The following is a 14577-nucleotide window of genomic DNA, read 5'->3' on the forward strand; positions in this document are numbered from 1 at the left end:
TGTGGGTTTACCAACGCGGGAACACGCGACATACAATTGACCACGTGAAAAGCAATAATTTTCCAAGTTTATTCCACATACTTGAAGAGATTGACCTTGGGCATTGTTGATTGTCATAGCGAAAGCCAAACGAACTGGAAACTGCAATCTTTTAAATTAAAATGGCATGTCAGTTGGAATCATTGGAATTCGAGGAATTAAAATGTCTTCTCCTTTCCATTTCCCATTGATTATAGTTGCTTCGATACAGTTTAACATTAGTTTTTTAATCGCAAGACGTGTGCCATTACATAATTTTGGCGGATGTTTATTTCTTAAAAGAATAATCGGAGCTCCGACTTTTAAATTTAAGTTGTGTGGTTGAATGCCGTGTAATTCCAATTAATTTAGGAGTTCTACAGGATAATTGATAATTTCATCATCATTCTTCACAGAATCAATTGATTTGTACGTGTGAGATTCTTGATTAATTTTTTCGAGAATTGTATGATTAAGATCATTGATTAACATCATTATTTTTTGGAGCCAGAATGGCGCGTTTACAAAGCATTGATGGGCAGTGGCGGATCCAGGATTTTGGTTTGGTAGGGGCTTGACCCAGCTGAGGCTAGGCTTTATCAAGGCAAACACTAAAACATTAGTGGACCCAGATGCTTTTGGAGGGGGCTTGAGCCCCTTAGCCCCCCCTCTGGATCCGCTACTGTTGATGGGTTTTGTAATTTAGTATTATTTGTGGGAAAACCTTGTCCATTAATTCTTGCAGTGATGACACAGTGGAACAAAAGTTTTAAGGAATGGTTATGCAATTAGTAGTTTGATCGATTGGCATTTTTCCATTACCAATATCTAACAACTGTTCAGAAAATGTTGCGGCAGATGTATAGTTTTGAATGTGTACACGCATATGGATGGTTAAGTTTAGCTTCTGAACGTGTCGCCACAAATGAGATGCTTTTAGACAGGCATTGAGGCATTGATCTTGGTATTACCGGTAGAGTTTGTCTAAAATCTCCGGCTCAAGTGCTTCGAGTGACTTTTTGTGAGCCATCATGCATTCGTCCCAAATGATAATTTTGCATTGCTGTATAATTTTACCCATTCCCGAATTTTTGGAAATATTGCCTGTTGACATTCTACGATTTTCGTATTTAATGGAAATTTTAATGCAGAGTGTGCAGTTCGTCCGCCATCCAATAAAGTCGCTGCTATCCCTGAAGATGCAATAGCCAGTGCAATGCACTTTTGTGAACGAACTTGTGCCAATATGATACAGATAATAAATATTTTACCTGTGCCACCAGGCGCATCTAGAAAATAAAGGCCAACTCTATTATTTAAAATTGCATTTGTAATTTCTTCGTATATCAGTTTTTGTTCTTGTGTTAAAAGTGGTATTTTAACAGCAATACATTGTCTTAAATCATCAAAATTGAATTGTTTTTCATGCATAAGGTCACGATCACAAATATCCAGTGCCGAACGACGTGGAGCTACCATTTCAAGTTGAATGAGTGGTTGGTTTACGATCGATAAACATAAGTTTTCTAATTTTATAAGGGCATCATTAAAAATATCATCGGAAAATTGTATGTCGTAGTTATTGGCAGTCGTACGAATGTGATGAAGAATATCTTCGCTTAACCTTTCCTTAAATTTATCTGAAAGTTCTTTAGGATTTGATGGAAAACATGCGGTTAATATGATTGCAAATAACGTACGTATTTGATATGGGCGACGTGTTAAACTTGTATCTGCCATGCTGCCTCCCAATGTTGATCACTTTCAAGTAATCGAAGCTTTTGACATGCTTCACGATATGGCTCGCTTTCTTCGCCATTATTTTTTTTAATGACTTAAATGATGTTGGACCTTTAACATGTACCAACAACATACGTAAATAAAAAAATTCTGCGTTGTTTGGATGTACTGTATATATTCGTCCCAAAGCATCAGATTTAAAAACATCTGGATGTCCAACAACTGAAATTCCTGGCTTTCTTCTGTTAAATATTTTTGATGATGGATTCCATGTGAAATATTTGGTTACTTGAGAATATAGCAATGTTCTGGAAAAATTATCTTCTTCACACAATTTAAAGAAAGCAGTAAATGTTGTATCTGGCGAATTAAGTGCTCGCTGTACTGCACTTTCCATTGTAAAATAAACACGTCCATTTTCAAGGTGAACACTGAGAGAACAACTGTTGGACGATGATTATGAATTGGAAAGCTGAATATACGCCATACTGCTTCGTTGCTACTTATGTATCTGCCCATTTGATATTGTGTGACTTCATCAAATTGTGTGTTGAGATTTGAAATTCCAAATACAGCCATATCACTGCCTTTGGTTACATACTTACAAATGTATTTGATGCTTTTTACAGAGTAGCTGTATTCTACATTGATATGCGCATTGAATATTTTTGAAAGCAATGGTGAATAGGGAACAATCCATCGGTTATTGATCTCATAATCAACATTTTTAATTTTGATTGTTGCTGTGTGTCCACCAGCGTCGGGTTTACGACGTCTGTATTGTGGATATCCATCATTGCCTGTAATTGTGTCATAATGTAAATCTCGTGGTTACCTTTTACTACATTTGCCATCAACCATACATGGTTAATTGAGAACACCACATGGACCATGCACCATATTTTTGTTAATAATGTCAAATAATACAGGATCATCTTGTTGATTTGGTATTTCTGTACTTATATCATCATCAATTTCATCTGGTGTTATTTTGTTTTTCAACCAAATAGTTATGTGCATGTGGAAGTCCTATTTTTTGCCATTCGATGGAGTACATCCAGCAGCGAGTTTCTCCAAAAATATAATGCTTAACTATTAAATTAATCAATTTTCTTAATTATTGTTTAACAATTCTGGCAGTTAAATCATGACGATCAGTTGCTTTTTGATCTGGCATTAATAGTTAATTTAGTTCATCCCAATTTGGATTACATGTGAACGTAATAAATAGATCTGGACGGCCGTAAGATCTCACATATGCCATGGCATCTTGAGCGTACTCGTGCATATGTATTGGGCTGCCAGTTAATTTTTCTGGGAGAATGACTGTTTTTCCTATATCAGTAACATTCCCATCGTTGGCGATTGCATCGCGTAAGTGTATGTAGTCGTCTGTGCACAACTTTTTTTTATTTAAACGAATGAAAAGAAGGCGTTTGCTTTCAATTTTTGCATACATGTCTACTATGAATTGATGAAATAATTTACGACATTGCAGAATGTGGCTTGAGTCGCTTGCCGGATCATCAAACGGTATGAATAAAAATTCATTGCAGAACAGGGGCGTAGCCGGGGGGGAAGGAGTTTAGGGGTCAACCCCCCCCCCCCCAACCTTAGCACCAAATCTTTAATTCATTTCTGATTCATCACTTAAACAAATTTCATATTAAATTAATACAATTTTTACCATTGCAATATTTAAATTTAAGTACCGAAAACTTCTAAAATAGCACTATTTTACACCTTAAAATCCAAATTTTCCCGGGGGGGGGGGGACCCCCAGACCTCCCGCTTTAATACGGGGGCGGGGGAGGGGCCTGCTTCTTAACACCCCCTATACACAAATCCTGGCTACGCCACTGTTGCAGAAACCTTTTTATTTGTTTCTTCTCTAGTAATTGTATTTACCTGCTTTATGTGAAAGTGATATCCATATTCACCCTCCAAAAAAAAAAATGGGTATTGTAATGCGTCATATGAGCGATGTGTTTCGGAAACTCGTTCAATCGTGTTGTTGCGACGGTGTTAAATAATGTCACGTTCTTCAAACTCTTCACCAACCATAATATAGCCACCTCATTTATTGTTGGTGCATTGAATCGTCTTCCATGTTGTACAACAGGTCTTTTGTCAGATCTAATAATATTGCGATAATCGTCAGCTGGCATAATCTCGATTGCTATTTTAAACAACTGAATTAACTGATTGTGTTCATGAAATATTGTTTGCAAGGAGGCTACAATTTCTCGTTTTGTACCAGTATTGTAGTTGCAATGTTGATCGATTTATTGTTCATCATCTCCCATAAAATAAATTTGAAGAAATTTGTTTTCTTTACCGGGTAATGGCAATAATTAACCACAGCAATGGTAAATTTGTCCTTGAATTTTGAATTATGGCATAAAATTTTCATGTATGAAAAGTGTTTGCACCAAAAGACGTCATTTGAAAACATGAATTGTATTTACTAATGTTTTTTTTTAAGAAATGCTTTGAATTTGGTGATACACCAAAAAAAAATGATAAAAATGGTTCTGGTGGTGAGCGTAATATTGGCAACATAATATTACCGTTTGAACAACACAATCCCGTTGCTTCACCGCTGAATTTCTACGCATTACAATACAAATTTTATTCATTGGACCAATAATGCATTCAGCATGTTGACTGAAGTCAATGTTGTTATTGTAATTAAATGCGAGACAGTAAAATAATGGCATGTTACGTCGTATTAAATTTCTTGAACGATTATTTGCAATTCTTTGTTGTCGTTGATCAATATTTTCGTTTGCTGTTGCCTGAGATATTGCAAAACGATTATTTTCATTGCGTAATTCTCTCTCTCTCTCTGTCTGTTTCTCTAGAGCGCAATTCATTTGTACGTTGTTGATTTGCAATTAAACAATTTTGATGATCTTCTTGAGATTCTGATGCCCTTGTTTTTCTATTTCTTATTTTCGTGTCAGTCTCGTCCTTCTATCAGCTTGGCTGTCTTGGCCAATTGATGATCGCTTTCGGCGAGGCATCGCAAAAATAACCTGTTAAATAAGTTGTTAAATAAAATAAGCTTCGCTATCCAATTAATATCCAAAATCAGAAAACTAATTGTTGTGGTTACCAATTGTTTATTTTAATTCTGTTGTTCTTTTGTTATACATAGTGAGATTCAAATCAATTGGATCTATGATTGAAAATTTAATTAATTTAACTGAACGGCACTAACGCCATAACTCAGGTATCAGTGTAACCATATTAGTTGGTCTTCCAATGCTGCCTCATGCATATATATATAGGTATATGTATATATATACACAAAATTTCATATCATTTCGACCTATGGTTCAAAAGATAAAAATCACTGCCGCCAGCGCCACCTATTCGGCACTAACGTAACTATGTTCGTCGGAGTGGTCATGTCGCCCTTTATATGTGTGCCAAGTTTCATATCAATTGGGCTAACGGTTCTCGAGTTTTAGGTGAACATACATACACACATACATGCTCTTTTGTATTTATATTCATTGGTTCATTGGAAGGGTATATACATCCCAAATCCAACATGTTTAACTGCCATCCCTTGTTTGAAATCCACAGCTCGTGAGCTGCATTTTTAGAATTATTAAATTCAACATAGTGACATCAGCAAATACTTGTAGAGAAGATTGTAATGGATTTTAGCACCATCAAAAATTTCCACCACCATTCTAAAACTCTCCTTAACCCAGGTGTTTTGAATATCCACTTGCCACCCCGTACCTTTTCTCACCAACATATAATTCCCTCCATGCATCCTCAGTATGGAGCTGGTGATGTAAGTGGTGTATTGTTCATGATGACAGTGACAGTTGTAGCTGAGTGATAGCTCTGTGTGTTGCAGATGCATCCTCCTCGAATGAGGCGGTACACCTTCAACAGCGACTGCGCAGTCTCAGCACAGAACTGGTGACCCTGAGGAACCGTCTGCATGTAGGGCAGCCTGCTCATGCTCCTGCCGCTCCCACAGTACCGCCCCGCGTCGCACCGACCCCTCACCCCCTCTCTCCGGCAGGTCAGCCAACACTTGCACATAGACAAGCAGTTATGTTCTCAGCTTTGCTGTTGCTATTTGAAATACTAAGAAATAGTGGCACACCATATGCATCTTTTTCCCTCTGTAAAGGGAATAGCTAGCTCTAAACTGTATCTAAAGCCTTAAAATTTCTATCAAACTTTGTTGGAGCTCATTTAATTTTCTAAATATAAAGTCTTGAGTTAAGACACTATTTTACTCACATACTATCAAAAACACAATAGGTAAATGTATTTATTTAATCAGCATGCAGTTTAGATCACGGTCAACGCCCATTGAAATTAGTTCGTAATACTAGATTCTGCCTTGAATGATTTCTTTGTATTTTCATTCATAAAAAATTACATTTATTTAATGTGTCAAATAACTCTATCAAATTGTTTTTGCAGTGTCAGTATTTGATATATACAGACAGCTAAATTCTATATAATGGAGTGAACTAAATCGAAAACAGTTTGATCGCAAATTGATTTTCTCTTTCGTATTTTCAAAGAAAGTGCTTTGATATTTATAAATACTGCTGTTAATATACTTGAAGGTATGGGCTTCTATTTTTCCAAATGCAAGTGTTGTTAATTGTTATCTTTATACTTTTAAAGCTGTTTGATTTTTGCTGCATGTATACATTCCACTACATGTGCATGGTAATATGATACCACTGTTTCTCATCACATTGAATAGATCGATTAAAATATATCCTGTATGTGTATATAAAGTAATTGTAATGTGTAAAATTGATATGTCAGTTCTTTTATACACCTTTCAGTGCGTCGATGCAACATTACTGTGATATTTTACTCCCTTATCACTTAGGTTAGGTTTTGCATATAATCAAGTGTTTTATCAAAAGTGTTTTGATAAAACACTTGAAACAGATATCTTGTGATGTTATATATTTAAGCATATTGCAGTGCTTGTATTTATGGCAAAGTCGTTTCCGGAGACAATATCGACAAAACTCATTGTGTTACATAACCACACTTATGTAAGAAAAATTCTATGAGTGTAAAACAAGTACACTTGAATAACACAAATACATGAACACATTACACTGCTAAGCATTATAAGAACAACATTCACAGACCAATGGTTACAAGGCATATACTCATAAACTTATCTTGCAGTTAATACTTATAATTTCATCAGGGTACCTTACCCACATGACTTACAGACTCTTTACTGTGAAATACACACAAGTAGTCTCAATATCATAAGTTTGGTACAAAATGCAGTCTACCTAAATTAAAAAATATATATTTTTTCATAGTTTGAATGATACTGTACACCTGAGAATATCACCATTCAACTTAGGTTTTTCGTCACCATTTCGCATCTCTAAATACCAGTTTTAACAGAAATATTACTTCTTCTCATGCACTGCTGCACATAAACTTGTTCAGGCTATAAAAATTCTTTTTCATTGCTTAATTAATGCTAAATATGTATCCCAACTACTTTTAAGAACATGTTAATATAAATTATGGATTTTATATCCATATAGTTAATTAAGCTTGATAGCAATAAATAAAGTTTCTACCATCATTTTTTTAACTAAAATTTTATGTCAGTATTCTCACATAATATTATTAAATTTAAATAAAGTTATTTTAGTACCCAGAATAAATTATTCACGTTTATTCACAAATACAATTTATCATTAAGATTATGATTATCATGTAATAAGGAATAATTGTTTTAAAATTAAACACCTCAATTCATGAAGTTCATATTTTTTTCTAAAGCCAACACACACATTCAGTTATATGCATCCAATTTTTACAAAGAATTCAGTATGTCTGTAAGAATATTCTTTAGAACATTTTTGACACACAAAGTAATTATTTCAGAGTCAATATTTAAAGGAATACTATCCTTAGTAATATCATTTACTGGAGTTAGCAGAAAACACATTTGAGCAAAATCATTTGAAATGTCTTGCATCGAAGGCAGTGTTCCGAAGTCTTCATCTTCAGTCTTGCATTTAGATGTGTCGGTATTTTGAATAATGGTGGAAGCAAAAAGCGATGCAAAACTTTGATTTTGCTGGTTCATGGAGCATTCTCGTGCATGAAAACTCGGCTTGTCATTTCGTTTTGCTTACTATTACTTCTTCTGGCAGGCAAGACAACTTGGTTTATTCTCTATGTAGTGAACATAACACTGGCTATATGTCGACTAGTCTATCATTTTCTGACAACATTTGAAAGATGTTGGCTCGTGTGCATGTAGTGAATAGTATTTTCCATCACATTCTTCCATGTATATATGTAACTCCATCCATTCCAGTAGCTGTATGTTAATCTGCTCAGGCCAGGCTTTGCCGAATTGTAGAGGTTAGATTGAAGTTCAGATGGTTTATTTAAATGCATGTCTCCATTTATTTACTTAAAACTTTCTGCAACTAGTGCACAGAGCCTGCATGCACTTTACATCTGCTTTGGCAGAATACTTAACCCTCAATCGTTGTACTGCTGGTGCTACTAGAGCTTAATTCCATTTTTTCTGGTGTGCTTCTATGTTGGTGGAAGCATTAAGAATAAAATTTGCATGAATCCACAAGGTTAATTTATATACTTGTTTGCATGTCCTAAATATTTGCAGACATGAAAACTTTGCACCCTGCATGAAGTATTTATGTAGATTGAACACAAATAATCGGCTCAAGGCATGACAAATGGTGCTTTTCTAAATATTCTATTATGCTGCTTGCCATTGCATGTTTCTTTAAATTCTGCATCCGCTATTCCCGCTCTCGCCTGCTCTTCAAGTCTACAAGTTTACATCTACATGTATGTATCTGGTCGACACATTTGTAAAACAGTTTTTATCATCACAGACATATTTTGCTAGGAATTTAACAGTTTCGAAGGGCAAAAATATATTCCAGCAGAGGAAAAAAATGAATGCTACTGCGACATATTTCACAATATGTTGGGGTGAGAATGTCTAATTTTTCATCTTTGAAGCCGAAAGTATATCTCACTCAATGTAGACTTAAGTGCACTAAGTCATAATTCCATGCACAAAATTCAAACAAGGTGCATTGAGCATAGGCTACTCTTTGTTTCTTAAGTCTGGGCATAGAGGTAATGTCTATTCTTTATGACTTCTATCTTCATCGTCTGATGTGTGAAACACAAAAAGACCGGACTGAAATCTTGAAAGCCAACGACTGTTCAGTCGTGATGAGCGCTCTTCAATGATGCCTGGTTGAAACATAGCTGAAACTGATGCTCAATCTGGTTTATCTTCAGTATTTATTCAAAATGACTGCCATAACATAATTTAGATGGTGAAAATTATGAGAAAACAGCAGATGTAAATGGTGAACATATTGTTGATGTAGTTATTTTGTTGTCCCTAGAGGAGCAAAGTGGCTCAGATTCAGATTCTTCCAACTCTGATTCATCAAATTCTGAGATTTACACTTCCTCTTCATTTGCAAAAGGGTTTTCTACACATTTCTCTTGGTCATTCTGTTGTATTATTTTCTGGAACTCGAGTGATCTATGCAACAATTTACAATTATAAGCCAGATTAGTTAATTTTGCTGCCCTGTCACATGTCAGCCTTACTGTACCTTATTTGTCACTGTAAATCAGCTAGGTTTTCTCTCACTTGAAGTACATTTGACCCTGTGTTTCACATGCAAAACTTTTTGCATCAAGCATCTCATTAGGCTCATTTGCCATTTTATGCGCACGTGATTGTTTATAAGCTTTAAAACAATATTATTAACTTACTTCCTTTTCATTGAAAGTAAAATTAATATCCAAATAGTTCCTTTTTTCAAAACCATTTTGTTATAATGCTAACTGCTAATAGAATTAAAATTAACGCAAACACAAACTCTTAGCACAAAAAATACTTGCTCAACAAACAGCCAACCAAGCCAAAACATAACTACTCAATGCTGTTGGTGTATGGTAGAAGCTAGAAGTCTTGCCAAATGCCATTTTAATTACAAAATAAATTATTGTATACAATGATTGTAATGTTATTTATATTATGATGAGTATCATTGCTTCTACAAAGTAGTGTCTTCTCGTCAGATAAGTTATACAAATGGAAGTGTCAGTGTAAAATTCCCCTAAATTTGTAGACCTCAAATTACCCTCAGGAAAATAAATTATTAAATTTAGTTGTATTTACACATGTCACATAAAACCAGATGGTGCTGCCATCTCTTGTTGGCCGTAGCAAAACTCCGCCCCTTAGTAACGTACGGGGCAATCGCAGCCATCCCTGATGATTTTCATCATGTTTTCTGACTTGATTTTTTAATCAAAAATAATTGTAGATGTTGTAACTCAGTTTCATTCAAGTAAACACAAACAACAATATGAATATAATATTCCAACATAAGTTGTATACACGGAGTAAAAGTGTTTTTTTTTTTTAATTTTTATAAATGCCCAGATTTTTGGTGCTTAGTAATACTTTGGCTAAATTTCCAGGAAATTGCCTATTTTATAAATGACTAGCCCACTGGGCATTTGCCCGGCCCACATCACTAGGCAGGAATCCATATAATATCCTGTTTTTTATACCAAAACCACCATAAACTTTGCAAAACATTAGCACGAGGAAGCTGCCTTTCTAAAATTACGTGTCCATAGCTGCAGCAGTTAGCACACCTAAACCATTGGAATTGACGTAACTGGTGCATTAGACTGTCCATCGCCACCTGCAGTGTCGCTCACCTCAGGAGGATGCGCACTTACAAAAGCCTGAGATTTTGAGCATGTGGATTCTCTCGCATCGCGTCCCACGTTAGGCCACTCGCTGCCCTGCACACTGAAAATCTGACATACTGCAGCCTTATGCTCTACCACAGCAGGCAATTTAGCTTATCCCACACTGGCCAAGGAAAATTCCTCCTGTTATTTTTTAAAAGCAAGCAGGTGACTTTCAACTTTACTGCTTCAAGAGCGAAGCTCTTCCAGGCTAGAATGAGGACTCAACATGACACTGCTGAACCACAATGGGTGAAACATTATCCGAAATAATTTGCATCGGCTCAGGTTCCTTCAGACCCAACTCGAGAACTTGAGCATAAGACACCAGAGGGTTAATAAACTCTAAGCGACTCTTTCGAATGTTAAAAATGGAAAATAAATTCACAATTACAACACACGAGGACCTGTGGGGGACAGGCAAAATCCAAGCCTTGATTTTTTAAGGATACCGCCTATTTAAGAACACATATGGTGTGCAGAGCTTTAGAAGAAACCACGTGATTTGAAAATCACTCAAGATATCTGAATAGTGTCTGTCTACGAAAAGCATTTAAGAATATGCAGAAGGCAGATAGGTAGTTCTGTTTCCATATTTCTTATTTAAACTGTTTTTCTAGAACAGTGAAATGGTTAAAACATGTTTTTTCTTCCAGTTATTTTTAGACATTATTAAATGCCCGGTGCTGATTCTTGAAAGCAGCATTACATATTTTTCATCATTGCTCTGCCATCTAATATTACATTACAGCTGGAATTCTATAGTAGTTCTGTGCACGACTAGAATAATGCGCATCAGTTCAGAGCATTGTGCTAAGAGAAGCACTAGCGAACATAGCACTTATCATCCCATCTCACTAACACAGATCAATTCCTAACTAGGCAGGCCTCTCTAAATATGCAAATGAAATATTCTGAGTAATGACCTCTTTGAGCATTTGAACATATGCCCTACAGAATTTACTCATAAGAGCTTTAAACAACTTGCTGTCTACCATCAAATTGAGACTCGCTGCTCGCGAAGCCTCAATCAAGAAAGCGAACACGGGTTTCGTAACGTTGCTTTCGAGCCTAGGAAGCTATTTAAAATTGGAAAAGAAAAGTTTCATGTTGAAACCAATACCATTACCACCAATTCTGGCAGAGGGATTCACATATATGTTGACCTGCCCTGGCTGGTCGCTACTCACAGCTTCAATGGCACCGTGCAGATATTGAATCAGGCGGGACCTGAACAGCATGATTGTTTCAGTAGCCTCAAATTCTGCTCGTTTTCTTCCAGGTATTTAAAGTGTTCGTTCATATTTTATACACCCATTGACCAGTGTCATGATACTTGGGGAACAGAAATAAGTACCAGTAGTAGCGCTGACGAATCATGGGTCAAAAGCTAGAAAAGCTCAAAAGCTAGTTCTAGCAGTTAGGTCAGCTAAATTTAAAATGCTGTAGGTATAATGTTGTAAATGTTTTGTTTGTTTAAGTTGGCGACATTAAAATCAATTAATGATGTTTTTTGGGACATTAGTACTCAACAATATTTAAGTTGAACACTAATATTTAGAAATTAAAATTTTATATATTTATCATGTTCCACGAAATTATTACTAACAGAATTAACGATTTATAAAAACTCAGGTTTAAAGATAAGTATGTTTCATTGTTAAAAGTCGATTGATCTGTCTCATGTTCAAAGTTCGGTCATTTTTCATAATCGTTAAATCAATATTGTCTTTTGTAGATCACGAAAACTTGTTTCGTTTACGAATACATTATTTTCATACAAACATATCAAGTGTTAATTCATTACTATACGACAACAATGTTTCAAACGACGAGAGAGAATATGTGCCGAGATCGCCCATTGTAACACAAGGGAATTTTAATTTTGCGGGCATACTTCAGGCTGAGCCGCTAGGATCGCTGAAGTCGAGTGTCGCCAGCGTTCACCATGTTAAAAGGCATCAGTTTCCTATATTGTCCTACTACATTATTTGCTTATAAAGACCGGGCGGAATGGTCGGGTAGTTGATTTCGAAGGATTCAATCACATTTTACCAACATAGAAAAGTTTTGGAAGTGTAGCTATTTTTAGTCTGTGAACCGCGCCCTTAAAGTACATATAACTAAACCCATAAATTCTGGGAAACTTTCATATGAATCTCGTGTGCACATAGGTATAATGTAGTATATGGAATACATGTATTGTATTTAGAATGCCTACATCTGTTTAAACATGGCACGCAACTATTCTTATACCCAGAATGGCAATTTTCTTTGTGCTCTCTATGTGCGCATCGAATGCACGAAATGGAATTGGTGCTTAGGTGCATCATACCTACAACTTTAAACCCAATATTGCACCCTTTCTGAATCCAATATGGAGAATGGAACACATATGACTAAAAGATCTCTTTGTGCACTCTATGCATAATACGCAATGTTTATATTAATAGCACTATGCGTACAGATATTTAAATATGGTGCATTTTCATAAGTCAATATGGCTGTGGGGTGGAGTGAAACTCCAACTCTCTAGAAGACATCGTGAGAATTAAGGACAGTGGTATGTTCTACATCATACTTTTGGAATTTTAAATGTAGTGAACTCTGGCAGCAACACCTAGAATTAAAGATGGTACATACTACCACCAATAGCTGTAACTAAAAATGGAGCCATCTAGCTTCTGACACTGCCACTTTAGCCTCCCTAAGGTCTAACATAATTTCAAAACAATTATTAATTTCATTATTTCCCACCCACTTCTTAGGCTAGTTATTTATATTACCACTTTTTAACCTCCTAGTGGACCTTATTTATAACGTGCGATACAGAGCCGCCGCTGTTGGGATTTTTATACAAAATAAATATCATCAGCATGACTGGTGACACCTACCTACTATCCTGGGAGCAAACAGTACCATATTCTTCATGTGGGCTGACCTCAGACGTTAAGATGGTCGCTTACTGCAGACGACATAGACTACTCGGAGGAGAAGGGACTGGATCAATTATTTTTGGGGTTGCAAAGGAGGAGTAGGATGGGGGGAGGTGCCAGAGCTGACTGGATTGACTGAATCCAGTTGTGTCGATTTTAAAATGTCACATAACTCCCATGCTCCCCGAACTAAAACATATTTATGTTTGTGTTGTTTGGATGTAATATGTGATTTGCCTTGTTGATCTAGTTTCTAAGGCATTGTTTCGTTAGTAGAATGCTGCTAAAGCACGGCTAATAGCTGTAACTTTGAATAACTGTATTGATACTTAAGTCAAACATATTGAGTCTGAAGTTCCAAATAAGGGTTATCGTATTTAACACTCAACTTTGAAAACTGATTTTAAATCACTACAATTAGAACTACTCCTGCAAACACATATGTCATATGTATAGTTTCTTATGGCAAATCGTGCAATTTATTAGTGTTCACAAAGTACATATAATAATAAGCAATAATCAAGATTTTAAAAGAGGACCCTCATTTTGACTTTAACGAACTTGTAACCCTTTTGTTTGGCAGGTATATGTGAGCGGTTTTGAAGTAGGAACCACGATAAATCAGGGATTTTATTTTTATTTCAAATCTGTGGCATATGCGAGAAAATTTTTAAACTATTGAAAGTGTAAATATACTATGGATGGAATAGTTAAGTATTCATTAAGAATCAGTACAGTTTATAAACCGATAACCAAGCGTTAAGTTGGCTACTTGAATTTCAAAAACCACAATAGGGAGTGAGTTGCTGGGTGATGAGCAATTCGTTTTTATTTTTCCATAAAACATGTAAAGACAACATAGAATAAGTAAGTGGATTGTTTATCAAGCACTTTTACTGAAGAAAATGCTGATGTGATGAAGGAAATCGTTAAGGATAATGAAATAGGCGATGGAGAAATACGGTCGTATGTGTGTTTTTTAAATCAGATACAAGCTATATTTAAATACTTAAAGGGGTACCAGAAAGACTATTAATTGCAAATATCAGGAAATTAAAAATGTAAATTAAAGACAGGA

At 35.6% G+C, this 14577-nt stretch overlaps 1 protein-coding gene across 3 annotated transcripts in view; it reads left to right on the forward strand.

Annotated features, from left to right (window-relative positions):
* LOC134527313 (unconventional myosin-IXAa) overlaps positions 1–14577 on the forward strand; it is a 651966-nt gene that overhangs the window by 120315 nt on the left and 517074 nt on the right. For 2 of the 3 annotated variants that reach the window (XM_063359870.1, XM_063359869.1), the window contains exon 2: positions 5636–5806. In XM_063359870.1, the coding sequence (XP_063215940.1) occupies positions 5636–5806 (171 nt within the window). Of the gene's footprint in view, positions 1–5635; positions 5807–14577 lie in introns of those variants that run through there. The other variant, XM_063359871.1, reaches the window with a different exon arrangement.

The sequence above is a fragment of the Bacillus rossius genome, chromosome 1 (genome assembly GCF_032445375.1).
Source record: "Bacillus rossius redtenbacheri isolate Brsri chromosome 1, Brsri_v3, whole genome shotgun sequence".
NCBI classification, from domain to species: Eukaryota; Metazoa; Arthropoda; class Insecta; order Phasmatodea; family Bacillidae; genus Bacillus; species Bacillus rossius.